We start from the raw sequence: 25,906 nt of genomic DNA, 5'->3' as shown, positions 1-25,906 counted from the left end.
TCTACAACAGGGTGTCAACCTGCAGTGACCAGATCAAACTGTTTGTGTGTGAGACGGTGATTCAGAAAATGAAAGAACTGAAGACAATGAAAGAGAAGAAGAAAAAACACAGGAAGTGGATAACAAGAAGATGAGACAGGGCCAGAGAAAAAGGTGTCCGCTTTCAGTCAGGAGAAATGAGCGGAGACGATGTTTGGACGGACAGCATCAGCAGAAAAAGCATCGCCCTGTCGCTCGTGGTAACGCTAGACGGGCTCAATCAGGGGAGATGGAGGGGATGGAAATGTGGAAGGACAAGGAAGGGAGGAAGAGAGTAATGCACCACAAACAGCCTCTGACACACGATCATGGAAAAACCCATTCTTAGATCCTTTCTTTAGTCATTTGCACACTTTTTTCATCGTTTCCCTGCATTTACCTGTTTTTTTGTGATTCTTATGTCAAATCTTTGTTTCCTCTATTCATTTTCACTTGATACAGCCTCTCTAGGACAGCAGGAACAGAGTCTTTACCATTGGGTTGTGGGCTCAAGGGAACAATATGTTAAAGGAAGACCTTAAAAAAACAGCATAGGTAGGCAGCTTCCCCTGCAAAGCCTCTTTCTTTATCACACACTATATAAAATATTGGAGGAAAAACAACAGCGATGCAGTGATTTCAGCTCTCAATATGAAAGACATTAATATATTCATGAGTTGCTGCTGCAATCACGGTTCTATGAATGGCTTTTTGATTTACCAGCATAGCAAGGCTTCGCCCCTATGATGAGATATGCATTTTTAAGTGTGAATGTATCCTCTCCACTCAGACTGTTGTTGCTACACAGGAAGGAGGGAGGAATCCAAAGGCCTCGGGGTTTTCTAAGGACAAAACATTCCTCAAACAAAAGACAAGTAAGCTAGGCAGAATTCTCAATTTGCATGTCAGCTGTCAAATCTTTGTATGATCGGCAGTGCTCCGGCGACACATACATTCTTCCTCAATGTGTCTGGGATAGGAAAAGGAGGACTTTAAAAAAGATACCAGCAGGGAGGAAGAGAAGACATATGGCATCTTACAGCTGTTTTCAGAGCCCTGGATTCTGCCTCTGACAAGCATATCATTCCCCTTCTCTATGATCTTCCTAAACTTCTAACAAAGCTGAACAGAGACCAAGAACAGAAAGTGGGCTAGAGAGAGAATAAAAGACTAATACACTCAACATTTTATCCTGGGAGGGTCTTGTTAGACAAATAGCCACTCTAATGTCAGATAAGACGAGGACTGACAGCAGAAGAGCGGCACCGTACCACGTGGGAAACACTTCTGCAAAACATCACGATGCAGAATGAAGAGGGAGCAGCTTCCAAAAGTACAGTGCAGTCAGGATGCATTAACACAGTTATGCATTGTTATTGTTTTGGATCTGTATCCCAGCACAATGGATGTCAATGAAACAAGTCAGATGATGAACTTCATCTTCAGTTAAAATTGCTACGATTTCAGTCCTGGTTTATTGGCAACACCTGTGGCTACTGGTGGGAACTGCAAATGGATTTTAATAATACAGGTCCCAGAGTTCCATTCAAAATGACATGTGCTTAAACCTCTGGAGGCAGCAAATATGCCCTAAGCACCTACGCTGTCAGAAATGCAATAGAAGAGCAACTCATGTATCTGTATCTGTTCACAATGCACTCAAAATAAGTGTGGATTGTGAGGATGAAGTGCATCACATATTGCTCTAATTTAAAAAAGAAAAAGAAAAAAAAAAGCTAAGCTCTTGTGTGACTCAGTGCCACTGAATTCACAATTAGGTTACACCAGTACTGTTTTAGCTTTATTATAGACATATACCACATACAGAACTAATATATAGGCAGTGCATACCCATTGTTAAAAATTATGAGGAACTACATCTCCATTGGGCCTTTTTAGTGGAATATTCTCAAAGTAACTGCCAAAGTCAGTCACCAGACCCAAGTGCAACTGAGCAGGTGTTTCAAGGCAAAAAGCCCCTAAAACAAGAATAAAAATGAAGATGGCAGCAGTACAGTTCTGGCAGAGGATCACAAAGGAACGTGCTGAATGTATGCTGATGTCTATAGGTTACAGTCACACACACTGACAGCAACATAACTGACACATATCAGATATAATGGGTTTGTGTCCACTTACTTTCCGTCCCCTAAATGCCCCAATGCTGATGTAAACAATCTCAAATTAATGCTGAAAGTCAGCACTTTAACCCCATTGTCGTTGCTTCATCTCAAATCCAATGTACTGGAGTAGAGAGACACAGACTGACTGCACTGTATACAGCTGGAGCCCAAGTTTGGAATAAGTTAATTGTATCTTTCCAACCAGAGAATGCTCATGTACCATAATGAGCCTGGATGTAGTTAAGATGTCAGTAAACTATGTCACCTGCTGTCAAGATGGCTGAAATCCAGTAAGTTGAACTCCCTGTTGTCCTGAGAGTGGTAGATGGTGTCAACATCCTGGAGCAGAGATGCAGGGCAAAGAAGAAAAACAGGAGAGATGAGAGAGGAAGAAACTAACAGTAACAAAAAGTGAGAGAGTGAAAGAGATACAAAAAGATGCTAGTTTTTTTCAATTGCACAGAAGACAGGGGTAGTTCAAAATCTAATAAAAGCACAACCAACAAAAGTTGTTTTATAAAGCCTGTATAGTCTCCTCACCCACTGCACTTCTTCTTTGCAGCCAATTCCATTGTAGTCACAAAGAGCTGCATAGGTCTCAGAAAAACCTCCTGAAAGAAAGAGAAGAGACAACAAATCAATCCAAACTGGACCAGAAGAGATCAGAGATGGAAAGGATATAATAAAGCAGGGTATAGGAGAAAGTGCGCAGGCCAAAGATCAAAGAGGAAGTCAGAAAGAGCAAGACAAAGATTGTCAACAGAGAGAGGGGGAGATTAGCTGTAAATATTGAGGTGAGATGAAAGTATTGCACCATGGAAGAGCTCTTCTTGTAGATTAATAGGATTACTAGCTAGAAAGGGAGTGCATCCAGCAAGTCTGGTCTCCTGACCCACTTAAGGATGAGTCTCCAAAATGATTTGGTCTGAGTCAGTGAGCCAACGAGTGGATGGTCTCTGAAGTGTGTGTGTATGTGTGTGTCTGTGTGTCATGCATGAGTGCAGTGTATGTAGAAAAGCTGGCAAACTCACCACAGGTTTTCTGGGGCTCTAATGACGATTCAGAGTTTGGTGAAAACTTGTGACTTCCATCAGTCATGTCTCCCTCTGCTCGACAAATAGGAGGACTGAGAGACAAAGACAGAGAGAAGAGGTTCAAACAAAACAAGAGTTTACAGTATAACAGCATAGCAGCGCTTTGTGCTGTATACGAACATCAGTATTCTTACACTCTCACAATGACAATGCTAGCATGCTGATGTTTAGCAGGTTAACCTTAGATTTGTGGCCAATATGCTAAAATTTGCTAATCAGCTGAGCTGATGGGAATGCAGGTATTTGGTCATTAAACTAAGCGCTAGTCAAATTTAAGTTTTGACCTGATGATGGCTCTAGATGAAAAGTTAAGACAACTCAAGTGATTAAAATTCATCCTAAGGGGAACATCCATCCAAAATTTCATGATAATCCATCCAATAATTATTTAGTCTTTTCACTCAAAACCACAAATATCAGCCTCATGGTGGCGCTAGAACAGAAGTTTTACAATGGCTGAATCCAAATTTCCATCCTCCAGACTTGTGGACTGAGCTCTGATGGACTAGACTGTCAGTCATGTCGAACCTGTGACTGTGCTGGAGGGAGAGGGGATGAAATGCAACATGAGATATGACTTTTACGACCTTGTGTTTTTCCATGGAGATGCACTGAAATTCCTAACCCTGTAACTCATTTATAAGTATTGTTCTGAAATGTATTTATATCGGTATGATATATGGAGGTCTGCTGCATTACATAGTAGCCACAATAGATATGTCATTTTCCCCTTACATTAGCTGTTAAACACAAGATTATATCAACATTAAACCCTCATCTCTACATCCTCACACCATAGATAAATAAAAACCAACCTTTGCCCATCTAGTTTCACAGAATGTAAGAAATCAAAATGATTCAGCCTGTTCATATTCTGCATGTACACTTTGAAACCTTACTATATCAAACTGGTACAACAAAAATGAAAAAAGCAAGTCTTTGAAAATAAATATGGTATGCATCATATCTGCAGCCTAAGCGGACTCTCTGGAAGTCTGCAGAGACTCCACCTGAGGCTCCTACTGGACTTGATGAATTGTGGATTTGGACAGCCGTCAGCACTCACAGACTTCCCATTAATTCTATGAGTCTGCAAGTTTGGTAAACTCTGGACATTTGGATTCAGCCAAACTGTGAGGCACCTCCCCAGGGAGGCACAGGGGAGTTGCAGGGGGGACACTGAGAAAGACAGATGAGGCAACGACGCTGTGTGAAGTGAGAGAAACGGGTTCATCTTGTCACAATAACTGGAAGCTACAGTAGCTTGGCCCACAGATTTGGCCCACTTATCAGCATGTTCAGCAGTTGCAGCAGTGGCTGTGACACACAGCTTATGGAGGCAATTAAGGTACTTGAAGTGGCAAAATGTAGTTATTTTTGATACCAAGGGTACTGCAGCCTGAAACTAAAGAGGCCAAAGCAAAACATAAGAAATATGATGAACAGTACCTCGGGCTGGGTTTACTTGGACTGGCACAGTGACTCACCACTACTTCATTGTATGAACTGTAAAGAAGCGCTAGCTAATGATAACATGCACCACGAATGGAGACTAGAGCCATTTCCAGGTGGGGAAGGAGTTTACCACCATGAACCTGAAGGCAACCAAGGTCCCTTAACAAGCTGTACTGCACAAAGGCAGCACAGCTGTCTTGAGGGGCGAGGCCAGGAAACATCATGGGATCACCAAAGTCATTAGGAATTATTATCTGGGCACTACGAATGCCTGTACAAATGTTTAAGGCAATCCATCTAACAGCTATTGAGATATTTCAGTCTAGACCAAAGTAGTAGCCCGACCAACAGACTGAAATTCCTGACCCTAGAGCCACGCTGCTAGCATGGCTGAAAATGTATCATCTTTCATTATCAATATTTTTTAGGAGAGGTACTATCTTTCATTTTTGAAAAGCAGTGTTATGATCAGAAAGCCCCTGGTCCTAATTACAGGTTAGGGAAAAAGTAGATAGTAAATATTATGCTCTCCCTTCCCTAAGCTGCTACTGATGTAGTGCCCTTCTGCAAGGCACTGAACTCCCAGCTGCTTAAGTGGAGCACTTCAGTGCCCAAGAGACAGTGAACTGATACAAGGATGCTCCCAGGTGCAAGTGAAGTAAATAAGTATAACCCTCCCATTCTCTTCTAGCACTCACCCTGCAAAAAAATAAATAAATAAAAATACATCTGCAGACAACTTTAAATAAGGTTACCTGTAAATTATTTGACTTAAAGATTCAGAGCTAAAATGACTACTACACAGAAATACAGCTGCATAATATTCTTAAAATGATAGTACTGTCTTATTTGCACAGGCAAGAAGTTATTTAGCAGTAGACTTGTTTTTTGATTATAGCTGTTCCAGTCAGAGTTAAGATGGAAAGCGAACATGTGCAATGTTGAAATTGCTTGTGACATTGCCTTAGTGGTGAATAAATACCATGTCAACTCTAGGACTGGATCCCTGGGACACTGTTTGAAGCTTCCACCGCTCCCTGCTGCAATTATAGAAAAAGAAACTGATTCCTCAGCTCACCAGTTGTTCTCTTTTAAAATTTTCCTTAACAAAAAATATCCAGTAAGCAGAAAAGAGTACAGACTGGTATCACAAAGTAAATAATGCTTTCTCCCATAATACTGTGCTGTACCTGCCTTGGCTTTTTTATAGGATTACACCGCTATACTGTCGCATTCAACACACACCATCCTTAATCCCATTTGTCAACAAATCACACACAACACCTAACCACATCCGTGACCTTAATCCCCACCTCATCTCGACAATCATCATCCGCCCCTGGAGCGCGAGTGTACGTGCACATTATCTTGATGCTATCTGAATTATGTACTTCAATACAGCGGCACCAATCAGTTACAAGGCTGCACAATCAAACCCACAACAACTACCCTTCCTTCTGTTCTCCCTTCTCTCTTTACTTTCCTTAAATGTTCTCACTGGAAGCAATCATCTGCCGTGGCTCTAATGGAAAAGAGCCATTCTGAAAGATGATAGAGTGCAGAGATAGCCTTGTGCAGGTCAATAGCCAGAGCAGAGTCAATCCCATTGCTCTTAGAAATTGTAAATGAGACCCAAGAGAGAGGGGAATACACTCTGTGCCTTGCTTGCCTGCTCACCCATACATCCACATGAGCATGGCACAAAAAAATTCTGGGACTTGAACTCTATACAGGCTTTTCTTGAGTGTGTTACTCTTTGCTTTCCTCTTGTACTAGAAAGTGCAGAGGGGGTACAGGGCCCACATGGCTTGTTGACTGGAGGCCTGAGTCTACAGCTCTGTCAGTGACTGTGTGTTCTGCTACTCACTGTTTTAACTACATAAACTGCTTTAAAAAATAAAAAAGAGCTAACACAATGCCTTCAGGTAACAGCCTACTCAGTGTCAGCTGGCTGATTTAATCCCAGTGATTGCTGGGTGTTAAAGTCTACCGTGACACAGAAATGGGTTGGATGCAAACTGCAGCAATACAAGAATGCATTTGGCTGCTGAGGAGGAAAGCTGCCCCAAAGTGAAGCTGCCAACTTGCCAACGCACTGTCGAGTGCTGTTAACGTCGGCCAACTTGTCTTAGCTCCTCAGCACATACAACACAAAACCAGAAAGACTTGTTTCTTAGCTCTGAGCGAGGCTGCTCAGTGATGCTTACGCATAAATAGAGTTGTTGAAGACTCGGGAGAGGGCGTAGTTGATGTGGCTGACCATGTGATCTAGCTGGTCCTGGGTCTGCAGTCTCAGCGAGTAGGTGGTCTTGTCTGTGTCGATGACAACCTGTAGTGGATGGACAAGAGTTTTACTGTAATAAGACTCTCCACTGCTGTGAAGAAACAAACGGCAAGAAAAATGTTCTCACCTGGTGTTCAGGGTAGGTGTTCATTGCTCTGATTTCCAAGAAGTTGAAGGTGACCTCAACCTGAAAACAGCCAAAAAAAAACATCACTGTGGTCCACACTGACACACTGTCTATTTCTCATCATCTTTAAAGGATAATTATGTTTTCTTAAGACTTTGGTCTTGTTTCCTTGATCAAGACAATATTGTACTCAACAATGTAACTGCTAAGATCTGGCAGTGCAGCGACATTGCTTAAAGGAAGTCAGATGGGGAAAGAAACACAGGCAGTCAGACAGTTGTACAGGTTATCAGCAAACCCTGAGGTTAGCTTAACATCAGAAAAAAGCCTAACAGTAGAAGTAATACTTTAGTGGACTTACTTTGACAGGAACAATTGCACCATTTTCTTTTCACATTGGAGCAGCTGGTTTGCCATTGCTGGGTACAATAGTGCATCGATTCCAAAGAATTTTGTCCCCATCAATCATTTACACCGATGGAGAAACAAAGCCCAGGTTAAAAATTACAGTTGTCCTTTAATGCTACACATGATCCCAGAGATTGACAGACCTCTTTGACCTGGCCAGCATAGAGAAACTACTGGCCGGTCTGGAAGAGAATAATTTCCAGACAATCAGACAAACATTCTGCCAGCCATCCTATTATAGATCAACTGGATTCCATATGTGCCACAAAACAAGGCAGATGAACTGTAAACTTGTTTAACAACCTGTATGATCATTTGACCACTTGTGTTTCTTTCTGTTTTGAACTTTTGTAGTCATGTCGCCACTGTTCCAGATCTCAGAAATTATTCTGCTGTGTACAATTTCATCAGGACAGAAAAATGATGACAAAAACTACATAATTAAGACCCAGGTTAAAACAGTTTGACATTTTGGGAAATATGCTCATTCACCTCCTGGCTGAGAGTTAGATGAGAAGATCGATACCACTCTCGTGTCTAAATTGATAAATATGAAGTTACAGCCAACAGCCAGTTTAGCCAGCTTAGCTTCACAGAAGGACTGAAAACAGGGGGAAACAGCTAACCTGGCTCTGTCCAAACGTAATTAATCCAGCCTACCAGCCTTTCTAAAGCTGACTAATTAACACATCGTAGTCTGTACAAAAACCAAAGTGTCAAACCACGATAAGCTATGCCAACCAGCTGCTGGCTGGTATCGATCTCTCATCTCACTCTCAGCAATGAAGCAAATTGCCAAAATTTGAAACTATTGCTTCAAACAACTAGCTTTATGCCACCTGCCACCTTATCATCTTCACTGTAATCATCACCACGACTCCTATCATTCTAAAACATCATCAGCACAGTCATCATCATGATCTTTTTTCTCCTGCTCTAAAAGACTGCTTCTTTTGTCACATCTCTTGCAAATTACCATGAGATCAAGGCTGGCAAGTGAAAGCCATATAATTTCACTGAGAGCGGGGGAACATTTACCTTGGTGGGCACTTTGACAGCAAAGAGATACAGTCTCCATGTTGCCAGGACCTGAGGGGAGAACACATTCATTTTTCTGTCACAGAGCAGGAAATGCAAAATGCAAATCACAGCAAAAAATAGCACAGCACAAACACCCCGTAAAGCGAGCAAATCATCTCTGCTGTTCATCCGAATGGCTCGTAAGTCATGCTAAGCACTCCAGACATTAGCAAGCTAATGATGATAGCGCGTGTGAGCGTGTGTGTGTGTGAAAGAAATATTATGGCGAGATTGCGAGTCATATGACGGTCCGATTTATCGCGGCAAAGTTGTGTTGATGGAACTAAGTAGCACTTATTCAACGGATGCCTCATTGCGTCAGGGAGGAAACTAATGCTAAGATAAGGGGGAGAAAAAGGACAAAGAGGACAAAGAAGATGGGAAGAGTAAGCAAAAAGAGAAGTGTGCTTTTGCCAAAAGAAAGCCATTACCATTTAAAAGTGTCTGAGGTTAAGTAAGAGAAGGAAAAATGTGGATATATTCACATCTCCTATGTAATTAATCTCATTCATAATTCACAAATCCATAATTAGCATACCCCATGCATGCACTGTGCATCTCTTACCCTCCCTAGCTCCTTCTCTAATTCTTGGCCACACTTTCTCATTGCTCTTTTTCAGCTGGCTTTCAAATTCCACTCCTGGCTTGTCCATAATTCCCTCCCTTGCACCCTGTCATTCCTCTGATTTCTCTCTTCATCTCCATGGAAATCTGTTCATTTTCCTCCATCTTCTTCCTTAATCCCTAATCCCTCCATCTCCCTGTGTGCCACAGTGCCCTGTCTGGTTTGCTCCCGCCCTAACACCTCCCCCTCCTCCCCCCATCTATCTCCCAACTCCCCTGTCTCCTTCCCGTTTCAGTTTTTCTATTCTTTTTCTGCTCTGTCGCTTTCAATTCCTCAAGGCCTCTCTGTGCTGAATGGCTAATGGCGCCCCGCTGTGTGACGGTGAGAGGAAGAAAGAAAATGAAACATACAAAGAGAGAGAGAGAGAGACAGAGATGAAGAGGGAGAGACAGAGGAGGCAATAGAAGGACAGAGACACCAGATTTCACTTCTGATAATGAAGTCTTCAGATTCCCCTTCACTATACTTCACCAACTCCCGGCAAAACTGGCCTCACAGATCAGCCCTGTGTCTTAAATATACAGACATCCATAACAGACTCCCACAGAGACGAGGCAGAGAGGGAGAGGAATGAAAACAAGAGACTAAAAAGGAGGAGACGGAATGATACCCCCACCAAGAAAAAAAAATCTCTGCACTAAGCTGGTGGAGCGGCCTTGTTAGTCCAATCACAACTCCTTGACAAGTTTGAAAACTGTTATATAAATCCAGAAAGGAGTGGGAGTAGTGTGATGGGACCTTGAGGCACAGAGAGAGAGGAAAAAGAGAGGTGAGAGATACATACAGTGAGAAAATGAACGACAGAAGCATCTTTTCCCTTCAAAAGCCCTGCAACGTGACAGGAGGCCTTATCATGTAAACAGAGGCATCAATAATGCAGGCTCTCTGACGGGTGCCGATTTGATCCTCTGATGCTGAACAAGGCCTCTTGCTTATGGTTTCTCCTCTCTTGATATATCATTTACAGCCCATTGAGGTATCATTAGAGACAATCAATACTCCAGATAGTTATTTTTGCCTAGTTGGGCATGTGCAGAGGTGAAGGGAGAAATCTAAGGAATATATTCTGTGTATATCAGTGAGGTATACCCAATTGGGTTTGAGCCATTGTGACAGTCCCCCTTTCAATCTTTAGATGTTCCCTCACTTCACACCCCCTGTGCCCAACTATCCCTCATAAAATCATGGGCAGAATGAAATCTGTTAGCAGGCTTCTCATTTTTAGAGTTTGTAAGCTGTTTCAACATTTATTTTGTGATTTAGCCAATCTGCAAAATGAGCTGTTGGCTGTTACCCCATAAACCCACGTCTGACGCTCTACTAGACATGTTTTTTGTGGAGTGAAATGCAACTGCATTGGTTTGATGTTGGCTTGGACTGATATTTTTTGGTATTCTCAATACCAACAGAGTGATGTCATGTAGCACATAATTTTGAAGCTACATAGCAGTACTAACTGACACTAGCAAATAGTAAACAGTCAGAATCCTGCAATTATACTTAAAGCTGCATCAATCAATAGGCCAGTGACCAGAATCAGCTCCATCGTCCATGACCAGTGACTGGGCAATCAGTCTCAGGTATATCCAATTCTGTGCTGGTCAAATTTACACTCATGCACTGCACAATGGTTCACATCACAGATGCAACACAGACACACATACATGTCGTCAGCACGGAATGTCTTCACTGTAAGTGAAGAAGACCCAAAGTTCACTATTTGTAATATCTGTATGGCCAAAATAAGACATGGAGGCAGTGTTGGGCAAGCTACTTGTGTATTGAGCTCATCGGCCCAAATCCCCCCTACCGATCAAAGTCAGCAAAGGCCCAATTATCTGATGGTTCTAACGATTATCTTGCCAGATTCTCCTGTTGTGTGAGGAGTGTTAAGAGTGAAATAAATCACTCTAAGTCGGTTAAGATTTAAACTTTTAGTGCCAGGTCAGTGCTATCTCAATGCTAAATATAACTGTTAAACAGATGCAGATAAAAAAAGTTACAGGTTACAGGTTCCCTCTGCCACCTTTCCATCAAATAAACTCAAGCTTGTGTGTCTGTATGCCCTTACTCCCGGTCTTAGACATCGGCCCAAGGACTGGTACATATTGAGGAACAACCATCAAAACTCACAACAAACTCAATCAGTAACTTGGAGCTCTTTTTTATTTTGAGATTTGTTTGGCTAGGAGTGAGAGAAGGTCCAGTAGCCTTGTGCAGTTTTTCCATTAAAGAAAAGTTATAAAACTGTTTATCCTGTCAATAATATTACTTAAAAAGAGAGAAGATTGGAAAAGGCCAAACTGTGAATCGGCAGGTCATATTAATCTGCCGAGAACATTGCAATCGGTGCATCTCCATTAAAAGTACACTACATCAATATTTTAATCACCTTGACCAGGATCTCTGGACATTCTGAGCAGAGCAGCAGCTTGTCCTTTCAGTTAGAGAAATTATGATTAATGAGACCTGTGAACAGGATCAGTTTAAAGGACATCTTCAGCTTTAGTTTTCAAACACGACTTGCCATATGTTTGTTGTTATGACCATAATCTAATGATGAAGGATGATGAAGAATCAAGTTTCAACAATCACAGTAATGTAGTTAGTATCTTTAAAAATTTTGGGGTACAGAACTTTGAAGTTCACTTCAAGTAGAAAACTGATACAATGTTCGTCAGTGGCAAAGAAGAGTGCTTTCTCATCATATCTTTCATCCATATGTTTTTAGTACTTCTTAAAAAAGTAATTAAAAAAAAACAATTAATATTCAATTAAATGTCTAATATCAATTCTTGTATCATTTTAATATTATTTTGCAGCACTCACTGGGTGTAAAGTTTTCACAGTATTGTTTACTGTCTCCCTTGGACAGAGCTGTGATGCCCAAGACTACAACCTAAATATGGACAGTATGCAGAAAAAAAAAATCATATCTCAGTATTTTTAGGCTGAATGGCAGTACCCAATGCATCTCAGTATTTTCTATGAAGTGGGCAAAATTTTTAGTTGTAAGCCACACATGAGTTGCCACAAGTACTTTCACTCAAGTGTGTGCTTCCCACAGGTTGAAAATTTACTTGTGGTGGGTGGCATGGCGAGTGACCAATGCGCACGCAGAGACTCGTACAGTTTAGAGAGGGAGCCTGTAGCCCAGATTATTTTCTGTAGTTACAATTTGCAGATGTTCCCTAAACGCCTCACATGCAGATTATCAGTAGGTGCTGGCAAGGCAGCTGCACACAGGGGAGACTCTAGTCCCCATTCAGTTACTGCAGCACATACAGTTCAGGTGGATGTTTGGCCAAAATTAGTTATTAGTTCGTTAAAAGAGTGATATACGGCATTCTAATGTAAGATTTCTCTAAGTTGAAACAGAATATTATCTACCTGTGCAGGCCGCCTGGGAAATGCTGCACTATCTCTGAGAATGCTCCTTCAGTTGTTTTCAGCAGCAACAATAACAAACTGATTAAAATAGAGTACAATTCCAATTATCTTCAGCAGCGTAGACCAGCGCCGTAGGAGAACATTTGAGTGAGTGGGGGTGGGTTTGCGCACAGACAGTGTAAAGGGAGAGATGCAAACACTGGTATGCCTTTACAGAATAAGTGGGTTATGTAATGTAGAATCAAACTTTATCAATATAAACTGTATTGTTCCATCCTATATCCCATTTGAAAATATATCAATATACCTTAAAAAGTTGATAAAAAAAAAGCCCTAGGGCAACCCTGCCTGCACATGCTTAGCTTGAACAACGCAGATAAATGAGCTAATCTAAAGTTTTTCCTCAAGAAACAAGAAATTGTTCATCTCTGAAGCATCAAGGCATAAAGATAAATTACCCAGCTGTTAATATGAACTGGCACAAATACCCAAATACCTATAGCTATTTCTCCACAGATCAACTGAAAATCCTAAAAGCCGCACCAAGAATCCTCAGAGATGAGATGGTCGCGCTTTCTGACCTGGTCAGCCAAGGACACCACAGGTAACAATCTCGAAAAGTGATGAGGAAGTGGTGAAAGAGAGGGACTGGTGGGCAAAGATGATGGGATTGGTGCTTGGGGAGGGGGGTGCCCTTGCTGTGATGGCACAGTGTCAGGCACTAGTTCAAAGAGCCAGCCAGCCAGCCGGCCCCTGAAGCAGGCTGCGAGGGTCGGGTGGGAGTGTGTGTCGTACGGAGGCAGTGCGTGTATAGTATGTGCGCTAAAACAACAAATGTATCTCTTTCTGGATGTGTGTGTTTGCATGCATACGCAGCCAAGAGGGCAGAGGGCGGGGGCTTATATTAATCATAAGCTGTCAGGCTCTGGGTCTTGCACTTCAAACGAGATGGTGCAAATCAAAGTGTGTCTCTAGGTCGTGTGTGCGTGAGCGTACGTGAGTATCTGTGTGTGTGTTGCAGCATTGCCTCAGAGGGAACAAGCTGAGGATCAGTGCCAGATTTGGCCGCCCGTGGTATTTCTGGCTCGCCCACAAGGGCATTTTAAACACATGCACACACACTCACACCATACACCCAGCGCAAAATCAGAAACATTCCGATACAGACATTTGCATAAGTCCGACATCCCAGTGGAGCACACACACTCCGTTTTGACTCTCATGCACATATAATGATGCACAATAGCTTGCTAAGCTGGCTTTGGACTACACTTGCCTGCCTGTCTCTCTCCTCTCTCTCTCCCTCTCACTCTCATGTCACACACACACACACACACACAAACACAGAGAGAGTGAGCCACCATCACTCAAGTGAACTCAGCATCATAAGAACACAACCCTGCCATCAGTCAATCTGTCAGCTTACGTGCATGTGTGTGTGTGTGTGTGTGTATGTGTGTGGAAGTGACAGGGGGTTTGAAAGCACAGATGCCCCAGGTCCTGCTTTATAAGTGGACTTTAGAGTAGCTAAAAGAGAGTGAGGGAGAGATGGAGCTAAATGAGAGGAAGGAAATGCAAAGCTCAAAAAACACATCTTGTTCCAGATTCTCTCATAAAATCCAACCAGTCCGATGCTCCTAAATCAAAGAGTTGGCAAGGAAACGCTCTGAAACCCAAAGGAGCTCTTAAAAAGAGAAAAAAGGACATGAAAAACAGAGAGATAATGGGAAGGGGTGGCAGGGTTGTGCTATAGATGGGAGTAGGAGATGAGAGTGGAGAAACGGGGAAGAGTGGCAGGGATTGGGTGAATGGGCTTAGAGGAAAAAAGGGGGGAAGAGAAAATGAAAAATGTGAGCAAATGTGAGAATATGGGATGAGGTAGAGACAAGCTGCTAGTGTGGGAGAGGCCAAATGGATGAGAAAAGGAGAGAGGGAGAGAGAGGAGGGGGTGATGAAGGGAGGACCAGGACAATGAGAGCGAGGGAGGAGAGGAGAGAAAGGAAATGAATAGGATGGAGAGATAAAATAGAGGCAGGGATACTTTGAGTGGCCTTTCAAACACTCATTCACACTTTCTCTCCTTCTCATGGGGAAAGAGAGAAGGTCAGCAGTCACACTTCACAGCCTCTCCGCCATAGGCTACCAACATGTGTTATGATAATCAAAAGAAAGCACAGTCCTAATTACAGCACAGAACTCTCGCCACGCACCATCAGATGGTAAATCCCGGATACTTGCAGAGAAAATGACTCCACGCTGAGCATCTCGGAGGGAAAAGCTGTGAAAAGAAAATTGTGGATGATGCAGTGGTAATGATCTCTGTTACGCAAGCATTTCATGCAAAAAAAAAAAAATGGAAGCGTTGTTGAGAGACTGAAAGAATACAAGATTCTGCCGCTAGCAGGGGTAGTCTCTGCTTTACCGCTTTGTACTTTCTTTCTTTCACAGTCCGATGCACAGTTTCTCTGCAACAAAGTGTCGTCAGAGCCTGAAGCAAGGCCCAGTTTCACCATTTAAAATGTACAAAGTGATTATATAATTCAACGAGTGTCTCTTGCTTTTGACTTTGTTCACCACCACACATGATTTTTGTAGCTTAAAAAACAAATTGTTCAAAACTGGGTTCAACTTTGGCTCCATTTTAGCCTCAGTGATCATCTATTCACCGTGCTGCCTGCTCAGTCGTCTAAAACACAAACCATAAAGAGTGCAAAAAACCTGGGTTTGAGTATAGATTGGGGACTTGGCATAGGACAACACCACCATTCCTCCTCCGCAAATCTTTTCTGTCTGGCTTCATTGAACAGTGCTGATGAAGTCATAAACGCCAAAAAAAAGAGCCTTTGGAAATCTTCCTGTCTGTTCTGGACCAAATTTGTTGCTTGGCAGTGTGCTGTATTGCTCTCTGCACCTACAAGTTAAAGATGTTCAGTCACATTCTCTGGGAGCTATCAAAAGGTATTCTGGGAACTGTTGCAAATTAGTAACTGAATTAGATTAGGGAAGATGAGGAAAAGATGATGCAGCGAACAAGTGAATTACATCACTTAATTCAATGGTCATAAATTGATTAAGAATAATATTGTAAGAGTAACACAGGGTGGAATTTTAGTTAAATACCACTGAAATCTTTCTCTAAATGTAGCAAGTCTAACAGAGAAACAGCTTCAAATCAACAGACTCCTTTGGCACACTATTCTTCATGTTGGTAAAGTGGTTACTCAACGCGTCTTTCTTAGCGAGACTGAGCTGGAGGTCAAGGCCCAGTAACTCCCAGACTTCTTACCATGTCAACCCTTAAAACTGAGCATGGTAAATTTGGATAGCCTTGTCACAGGTTATAAATGTCTTTATGCTGTGAAAAGTTAGCCAAAGTGTCTTTTGCCTGCCTGCCTGGAATTAGTTTAACATTTTCTACAACTAGAAGAGCAAGCAACCCATTTTGTGTATGTTTGTCAGATTGACTTATTTTTAAAGGCATGAGGAGGCCAGACGGTCCATTTTCAATTCAATTTATAATTAATTCCGCAGAATAATCAACTCAGTATCAATACTGTTTTCCAGGGAGTCCTGCATACATGTATTCAGCAATTCACAAGACTAAAGCAAATATTAAAGCAAAGTCTGAAAAAAACTTTTGAATTCTCATCACCTTTGAGACTTACGGGTCCCATCCCCAGTTTGGGAACAAGTCGTCTAATGTACTGACACACAGTTTTAAAAGGGGCACTCCAGTGATATATTGTTGACTTTCCATAAAGCTGAAGTACCAGAGACAGACTGAAACCAGTATGGTCAAACAGAGGCTGAGATATCTTGACTTTTAGTCCCAAGAATGGGTTAAGCTGCAAAAGCTCCTCCATTTTCCATAATGCAACCAATAAGATATCTTAATTAGACCTCTTCCTGGTAAATGCCCATGTCAAAGTGTATATTTCCGTTTGTAAAGCCGGTTTATAAATCTCCCGGCATAGTCACAGGAGACATTATACAACTGTATAAATCTGAATTCTAACTACACAGACCTGTTGTTACCACCAGTGAATTACCTCAGCGTCTGGACAAATCAGTTAAGCACAAGTCAATGATGTAGTTTACACTGGACAGAGCACTGAGGAACAGAAGCAATTTAACAACCCAAAGAGTGATAAAATTCCATAATTAAAAAGCCGCACAGAGAGAAGATTGAAAACGCTAATTCATGCAGATGAGGTTACAGAACGCCAAGGAGTAAAAGAGACATAAAAGCTTAGAAACAAAAAGCCAGAAAGGAAGAACAACATCAACAAAATTAAGGCAACAAGCAAAGACAACTCAGTTACGGAAAATGAGACATATGAGATTGAACTTAGGACACAAGGAAGGAAGGAATATCAAAGAAAGATACTGATGCTTATCAACTATAAACATGAGGTAGATTTTGAAACCAGTATGCTTTACACTACTCTTATTTATTTAAATTAATTTAGTCCCAAAAGGCTCAGCTGTCCATGCATCCATTTAGTGATGGTATCAACTGCCAGCTGCTACAACTTTCATGTCAAATTGATTTTATTTATAGTATTTAGCACAAAAACACGTTTGCCTCAAGAGGATTTACAGCCTGACAATTCTTTAAAATCCTAGGTTCAGATAGAAGATTTCTATTTAAAAAAATCTCTATAAGCAGAAACAGTATTAGAAGTACCAGCAGGAATTATAATAACTAGGAAAAGAACCAGAGTAAGTATAGAATAATACAGAAATTATACAAAGTATCATATTAAAGGATAAATGGAGTATTTTTGAACCTGGGACTTCTTTTCTCCTGTTTCTGTTTCTGAGTATAAATGATTGATACAGACAAAAATCTTTGGTGCAGTATTGTGTACCCTTCAACCGCAAGCAGCTACTGCAGTGTAATGCCAAGACTAATTGTCCATATCTAAGTACATCCACTGAAGTGTTTGTTTTTGTCACTGACAGGCTCAGATTGTTATTATAAGTCTCTGACAACATTACGGAGGATTCCTACAGAGACAGACCTTTTCATTAAAGAGTATGATCCTTTTTGTTTAACCAGGAATATTGCTATATTCCTACAGTCTCCATTGACAAAAAGTTATTCTACTGAGCAGATATGGGAGTCGCTGGAATCCTGCTGCCTCAGTTGGATAGGTTGACAGACAACTATAACAACAATCTGAGTGAACAAATGCCCAGCTGGATTACACTGTAGCAGTAGTAGCAGTTCAGCACAGTTGTGCAGTGCCAGGTACACCATTCTTACTCGGTACTGCACCGATTCCAAAGACTTTTGTCCCCATCAGTCATTTACACACAAAAAAAATGGGAAAATAAGACCCAGGTTCAAAAATACTGGTGTTATCCTTCAAGTAAACATGAAGCATGCATGCATGAATTATTTTATTTGGAACAAAGCAAATGTAAAAGACTATAAATCATCATTACATATTACTTCCACCAACTTTCTAAAAGTCATCCCTGCTTTAACCATTCCCCAACCTCACACATCCACTACGGACACAACCAGATCTTTAAATGCAAGAGCACTTAGCTTGACCTCAAGCCTAAGTCCCACTGGAGTCTCACGAGGACCTCCATGCAACTGCAGAAAATAAGAAATAAGCACCCAAGTGTGCACAGGACTGTCAAACAGTGGAAATCTCAGATAGTAATAGGCCCATTATTAGGTAGGAGTGAGGGAACCACAGAGTCAACAAGGGAGAAAACGGAGCGACCAATCAGGGTAAATAAGTGGCGGAAGAGCCAAATCAGCAACTGGGGCATCACACCACATCAGAGATTTCCTTCCCCTCCTCCTCCTCCTCTTCTTCCTCCTCCTCTCCCCATCCCCTTTCCTCTAGTGGGATGCCCTCCCCTTCTCTTCCATCACACCCACTCAGCCCCCCCACCACCCTATCCCACCGCCCACCACCCCGCCTCTCTGGCCCTCTCTGCCTTTGAAGATGCTTTGTTTTCTGAGTTGCCTCTAATCTTCAAATAGGGTGATCTAATAATGGCTGTGAGAGTGTGTATGCGGGCAAAGTTTTGTTGCACTGAGCCATGTGTTCCTGTGTAGATGCCTCCTGCACATGTCAAACTGTGTGCATGAGTGTGCACGCCCAGCAAGGGAGATATGCATGTTGATGTTCTCCAACACATTGCCCTGGGTGCCATTTGGATGTCACACTGAGCCCTCCCAGGGTCTGTCTGAGATGAGCGGGGGGAGTCAACTCTGTGTGTGTGTGTGTGTGTGTGTGTGTGTGTGTGTGTGTGTGTGTGTGTGTGTGTGTGTGTGTGTGTGTGTCAGTGTGTGGCAGCATGATGGCTGGTACAGTCAACACACACAGACAGCTGGATACCAGCAGTCTCCGGAGGGAAAAAGGGTCTACAAAGAAAGAGCAAGATGGAGAACAAAGATTTTCATAGATAGCACAGTAAATATGCACTTGATAACAACATTTTAACAAATCTTCTTTCAACAAACTAAACAAACCAGTGGAATTGAGATGAAAGCTATGATCCTCCACATGAAAGGGGGGATAAAGGTAGAAGAAGGCCTCGCCTAAGCCTTCAGGCTTAGAAAAATGATTTTCAAGACTAAACTTCAACTCCATATTAGAAAGCAATCCTAATATACTCCACTTTCTCTAACCACCATGTATGACATTTTCAAGCATGGGTGAGTATTTTGTGCATAATACCCAGAGACTGAGACAAACAGTCTATTTACAAACTCTCTCATCTGTTCACCCTTCATATATCTAAACAAATTTGTCCATTAGAGTGAAAAGATTGCCTTTTAGAGGGGGAGACCTTGACAACGAGCTAGAATGAATGCTTATATCCACCCCCCACCCCCCTTTGCCTCCATTCCTTTGAAAGAATTTGGAGCAGTGGCAGCGGCAGCAGCAGCAGCGGCAGCAGCAGCAGCAGCGGCAGCCAAGGCCCATTTGGATAGTAAAAAACTCTCGTAAGGCAGAGACCTAATTGAATTGCTTCTGATGGAAAGAAGAGCTCAATACCCTTTTACAGGTTTGAGTAAAGATGGAGGGAAGAGGGAAGGGCATAAAGGGGAGAGACGGAGGAAAAGTGAGAGGCGACTAGCGGTGGTGGGGGGAGGAGGAGGAGGGTGATGACGGGGAGGAGAATAATCGAGATGGACAGATAAGGAGGGAGGGAGAGAGGAAACAAAGAGAGGAGATGACAAAAATAAAGGGGGGGTGTAGTTATGATGGCAATCAAGGCAGAGAGGAGTGGAGAGGAAGAGACAGAATAGCTAAAGATGGAAAAGTGAGAAAAGTACAGATTAATAGTTTTGATTCACTTATCAGCTTGTCTTTTTTGTTGTCTTCAGGGGAGGAAATGAGCTCGCCCTCGCACATAGCAACCGCGTGTGAGTAACTGATTGGTCGCTAATGTGGCTGACTAATTGACAATTTCTCAATAGCAGCAGTGGCCTTGGCTCGCACATGCTCCTTGAACACATCGCAGGCTGCCCACACACCCTCTGGCATGCACTCACATGCACACTGAGGTTTCTTCTTCTTCAAAAAAAAAAAAAAAAAAAAAAAGAAAGGAAAAAAACAAAACAAATGATGCCTCTGTACAGTATGTACCCCATGTCATCCTTACACACACAAACACACACACACCAAACTCTTGCCTGTGGCATTAAGGCCATCCTGCCACATCTAATAAACTCTGAGGATGGACTCAGTAGGCCATGGCATGGTGTCCACCTCACTCTGCTTAGGCAGCATCTGTCTTAAGCCTGATTTTCAACACAACTGTTGTGTGTCTCAGGATGTGCAATCTGTGACTTCTTACGGCTCTTTCAATCTGTCGCAATTAACTCCCATCGATTTCCATTTTGTCTGTAACGAGCCAGTGCCCCTCTGTTCCATATTCAACACCTAACACATAAAAACACTCCTTTTAACTATGAATATCTCTTTCAGGTAACCTGGTGTGACAGCAGAATGATGGGGTGGAAGGTGGAGTGGGGGTGTTGGCATCTCTCACCAGAATCCTGTCCTCCGACTTGCCGCTCCTGGTGTCCTGCTTGATGGCTCGCACAAACTTAACAGCTTGCTTGTCCAGCACCTTCCTGATGCTCTCTGGAGAGAAAAGCAGAGCAAAAAAAAAGACATATAAAAGGAGAGCTAATTACATTATGTAAACACATCACAGAATGAAAAGCGCTGGCCTGAGATGCACTCAGAAACACAGTAAAAAGCTTTTAACGGGTAAGTCCATAAATTCGAATATACAGCCAGGTGACAAATGAAAGGAAAAATGAGCGGAGAAACATAATGGATGGACCAATCTTCTCTGCTGATACCAATTCTTTTTTTTTTTTCCCTTTTATACCTCACTGCATGGATCCAAATGGGTCATTCCTCTATGTGTAGGGTAACATGACAACACAAGTACACATCACAATAAAATAACATTCAAAATAACATTAGCCCACCACAAAAATTGAACAAAACAGGACAGAAAACAATGTAGCTACTGTGACAGTGCTGTTACAGTGATTCCAGTGAACAGAAACTGCTGCAAATATTGAGGGATGAGACAAAAAAAAAAACTCAAAAAAAAAAAAAAAACTGTCCAATACGACAGAATAAAGCGGAAACGCTGCATACTACTAGTTCTGGACATTCCCCTGTGTTACCCTTTCACACATGCAGCACACAGTCAGACTGTCCATGTGAAATATAAACCATTTGGTTGTAGGCAAGTGGTGGTGCCTGCAGGCAGGGCATGCAGGAGAGAACGTTACCAACATGCCCACTCACTTGCTGTAAATTCTCTGGACATTCACCTACTCTATTCACACATCGACTCAATCGGACATCACACAGGCTTTATACTAGAGAGCTGGAAAGTTAAAGTCAATTTAACATCCGGTCCAACTGATTCAGATATTTGCGTTTACACATACAGTTTCGCCTGGTGATGTCTAGAAAAGTTCAGGTTTGCTGTGCATGTGTGAAACGGCTTCAGACATGGTTTTTATGTGGATCAACCAATACCTCATGCCCTTAACAAGGAGAATCAGCAAGTATCAGCACCAAGACCCAGCATATCTGATATCTGATGAACTGATCTTTTTTTTATGTGCCCACAGTGCTCTCTTGAATGTGCTCAGGGGTCTGTGATCTAAATGTTATTATTCAACTAATTAAACTAGCCTTACTTTTACCACAGGCATGATAACTTGATCATGACTGCACCAAAATAGTCATGTGACATGCAGTTGGAAGACAATAAAATAGGTGTAATGTGTAATATTTACAAAATATACAGCTTGTCCTAACATCCAGCATCGCAATACAATATTGTTAATGTTTGTATCGTGGTTTCAGTCTTGGTTTCAGAATTATTACACCCCTACTATTTTCTGATAATATATATTTTTTAAAACAATTCACAAAGAGACTACAATCTATAATTGTCAAAAGTAGAGTTCCAGGCATTTTTATAGTCACTATTACAGTGACTTTCAATAGTAAAGTAGGCTGGACATCAGAGCATTAGGACTTGGATTTAGGACACCAGCAGGTGTCCACTTTTTAGAATGTTCACTTTCTGGATGTGCTTCGATGGACAGCGACTCTTAGAGCTTGTGTTTGAGAGCCTCCATCCAAATTTGTTGTATATGAATGTAGCTGTGAATCAGAAACTGTGCCCATACCCCAGTAACATCATCATGTTGATGCTGATGATGCTGTCATCATGTTTTGGGAGAGAGACTGGTGGATTACTCCACACACAGGGGTGGACATTCACAGAGACAGCTACAAAGACACAAACATGAGGACAGGCAGACACACACACAACCTCTATCTGAAGAAGACTCATAACTGGGCTATTTTTAGCCACAGAGAAAGAAAAAAAAAGCAGCCCAACTCATCTCAATGGAGCCAAACACAAGATCCAGAGCTGCAGTCTTTAGGGGCCTCGACTCCATCACACCAGGCGACCCTGCTGAAGCTCACTGAACCGCACCAGAGGCCTCCTCCATTTACATCTCCTCCATAACAATACAACGCTCTCTTCACAAACACCCTGTCAACCTATATCTCCAGACTGCACACACACACACATATGCCTGCAAGCTGTGTGATATTCACAGTCCACACTTCGAGCGGGGCCACCCATACTAAATATGCACTCATGGAGCCCACCAGATGGAGATACAGTGCGTCATGCTGTGTCACGATGCTATCGAGTCTCCCATCTTCCTCACTAACGCACACTCATAATTCTCACTTTCCACATCCAGCAACAACCATGAAGTTGGCTCTCACACTTGAGCGAGCAGCAGCACATGCAGGGGGAAGACGAGGCAGGGACAAGGTGGGGGGGGGATCACGACGGCAGGATGAGCCGAAGACAAACAAACTGAGAGTTATTGACGTTAAGCTGGGTAAGACCCAATTGCTTAAACCTTTTAACACACTCAGTGGCCACCCCGAGGCCTGCTGGTGTGACCTCGGCATCTGCTCCCAAGGGGGTGAAGAGAGGCTGAAGGGGGTGGGGGAAGATCCGGGACGGGTTAGTGCCCTTTTCTCCCTCTTCAATTCCCTCTCATATCTCCACTGCCCTCTTGACACATGAAGATGATGGATGGATCTGCTCCCCTTCCCCCCTCCTCATGAACCCCTCCACCCCATCTTATCCTCAACTGGCAGGTGTGTTAATGGCCTAATGCCGCCTGGCTCTTATCACCAGACCAGACAGAAGGGGCTTGACCAGGTTGAGCTGGTAAACAGCGGGATTTAACTCGCCGCGTCAGGATAATTGGCAGTGAAGAGACACACCTTCTTTAACAACTTATCATGCAAACATGTTGGTGTATGTGTGTGTGTGCTGTACTGTCCAATCTCCCCTGCACAGAGAGGCTCAGCCTGTGTGCAGCTGAACCCATGCTGCCTGCTGCACGCAAAGCGCTCCCAGTCGCACAATAACTCCCACGCACTCACACGCAGGGAGAAGAAAAGAGATGAAAACTCCTAATGAACGCACGTGAAAGCCACACATGCTTAACACTTAAAAAAACAGAAACTCTGACAGCGCTACGGGAGCCATGTGCTCGACAAATTTCACTGTTTATTGTCAAATCAATCCGAAAGTGAACGCTCCGGCTCCGAGATCGATGGGATTACCATCTCCACAAGCCTCAACAGCCATTAACTCTGCTTTTGCCTGGGGGAGACATTTCCTGCGATGATAACTCCTTTCAAATCAAACGCACTGGAAAGCGGCGGTTAAAAGAGCAGCTGAGTAAAGAAAAACTAACCGTACGCGTCATAAAGCACGTCTGCCTTCTCCCCTCGCCCTCTCAGGAGGCTTCAGTGAGAGCTTGAAATTCACTTCACCCGAAAAAAAGTCATGTTCGAGCTCACCTGTGATCTCCCTGCTGACGCTGACGAAGCCCGCCGCTGTGGTCTCCTTTGAGGCCATGGTGCGCTCCTCCCGCCGGGTCCGGCCCCTTCTCCTTCCTCTCCTCTTTTTCCTCTGCTCTCAAATGTCCTCTCAAACCCTCTTTGCCCTTTCTCTCTCTTCTCTTTTTTTTTTTCTTTACCTCCCTCCGCGCCTGCAGGTGCTCCGGGCGCAGCAACAGCCGGTACAGAGTGATGCGAAGTGATGCTGTGGTGCGCACTGGCAAAACCCGAGGAGCGTCTCCGACTTCAGCACTCAGGCACACGAGAGAGAGAGAGAGAGAGAGAGAGAGAGAGAGAGAGAGAGAGATTGGTAGAGGGGATGAGAAGAAGAGTTTAGGAAGGGTTAGAGGTTGTGCTCATTGTACCTTATTTGCTATGAAATTAACTGTATAATGTGGTCATGAGGAGGGTCACATTCAGTGGGACCAAAAGAAAGAGGGGCCCCATAGATCAGATTAGAATTTAGAGGTCCAGATGTACATTTCAGGGGCCCCGGATTTCTCATTATCCCCTTGGCTCAGCATGGAAGCATGGAAACAAAACATGTATTGAAAATGCCTAGAAGTGACATCTTCAGATGTCTCAATAATACTCAATATAATGTCAAAACACCGAATTTACAAGAAGGAAAACAACAGCTGCATATAATGACCCTAGGATTATGTGAAGGCAGTCACAACTGATAAACAATCAACAAAACATATTGTGTTGTGCTGTATTGATTACCAGCGACAGCAACGATTGCACTGATTAGTCCGATAGTAAATCCATAGAACAGCACAAAGAAGTCTCAGAATGGCAGGAATTAACCAATAAATAATCAAGATTACCCCTGAGGATGTGAATAATGATGAGTGATCCAGTCCCTGATTGACAAGATCCATGAGTCACTGACAACATTTAATGTTCAATACTAAAGGAATAAATAATGAGATGAATAATTAGAATTACATTTTAAAAATCCCGTAAATATATAAATTAACTGTTTGTGAAATAATTCAGAATTATGAAATGATCATTCATTTTTATTTCATCACAGATTTTGTTTAGATTTCACAACATCCATTACACAAGTTCAAAACTAAACCTAGCAAATTAAAGTTTGTATTCCATAGTGGCATTTTTACAAATGACACTTGTTATTTGTCGCCTTGCATGACAGTGCAGCTGTCACCTGTCTCTTAACAGGCTCACCAACCATTACTCAACTTAAGCCAGAGCTACAGGGCTGATGCTGCTGATGTCAATACATCCAGTGCACAGTTATCACAGGCCACAGTTCAGTAGCTAACCTCTCTTTTTATTTAGCTTTACAGAGCTTCACATGCTAGCTACCTAACTGGAGCTAGCGTTAGCAGAGGTGGCTAGCTGTTTAATGTAGAGTTACCTCGGCGGTGCTGATTCTAAAGATGTTGTCAGAGAAAGACACGGCTCTGTGTCAAAAACATGCGAAGGCAGTGGCCGAAATCTTCTCATTGTTCATTCATGCACGACTCTCCTGTTTGAGAATCAGCCTCCTGTTGTAGCAAAAACTATCAAAGCTAGTTCACTGACAGTTGGTTAGCCCGCTGGAGACTGAGGGCACATGTGATTGGCTTAGATGTGAGGAGGCGTTCACTGGTGACCTCCACTGTCAGGAATAGTGATTATCAATAAAAATAGAAGATTTTGAAATGAAAATGAATACTGTTGAATGAATAATACTGTTGACTGATGAAAATAAGAATTATTAAATTAGTTTCATAGTTTCTTGGTTTCATAATATATTTTATTAGTATTCATAGTATTCATTCATTCTTTATCTCATAATGCTTACTTAGTTAAGTACGCCTTCTATTGAACT

General features: G+C 42.5%; 1 protein-coding gene across 6 annotated transcripts in view; it reads right to left on the bottom strand.

Moving 5' to 3' along the window:
- Window positions 1-25,636, bottom strand: part of carmil3 (capping protein regulator and myosin 1 linker 3) — a 75,274-nt gene extending 49,638 nt beyond the window's left edge. For 4 of the 6 annotated variants that reach the window (XM_018677544.2, XM_051070165.1, XM_051070163.1 and 1 more), the window contains exons 1-9: window positions 25,451-25,636; window positions 24,025-24,976; window positions 20,633-20,727; window positions 8,548-8,598; window positions 7,102-7,161; window positions 6,898-7,019; window positions 3,173-3,267; window positions 2,682-2,752; window positions 2,407-2,480 (exon numbers count right to left, since the gene is read on the bottom strand). In XM_018677544.2, the coding sequence (XP_018533060.1) occupies window positions 2,407-2,480; window positions 2,682-2,752; window positions 3,173-3,267; window positions 6,898-7,019; window positions 7,102-7,161; window positions 8,548-8,598; window positions 20,633-20,727; window positions 24,025-24,082 (626 nt within the window). In that variant the 5' untranslated portion in view covers window positions 24,083-24,976; window positions 25,451-25,636. The other 2 variants (XM_018677545.2, XM_051070162.1) reach the window with 2 other exon arrangements.
- Between the last annotated feature and the right edge of the window lie 270 nt (window positions 25,637-25,906).

This window comes from Lates calcarifer, linkage group LG4 (genome assembly GCF_001640805.2).
Source record: "Lates calcarifer isolate ASB-BC8 linkage group LG4, TLL_Latcal_v3, whole genome shotgun sequence".
NCBI lineage: Eukaryota > Metazoa > Chordata > Actinopteri > Centropomidae > Lates > Lates calcarifer.
Note: the sequence above shows the minus strand (reverse complement) of the source record. Positions and strands in the feature narration are given on the sequence as shown.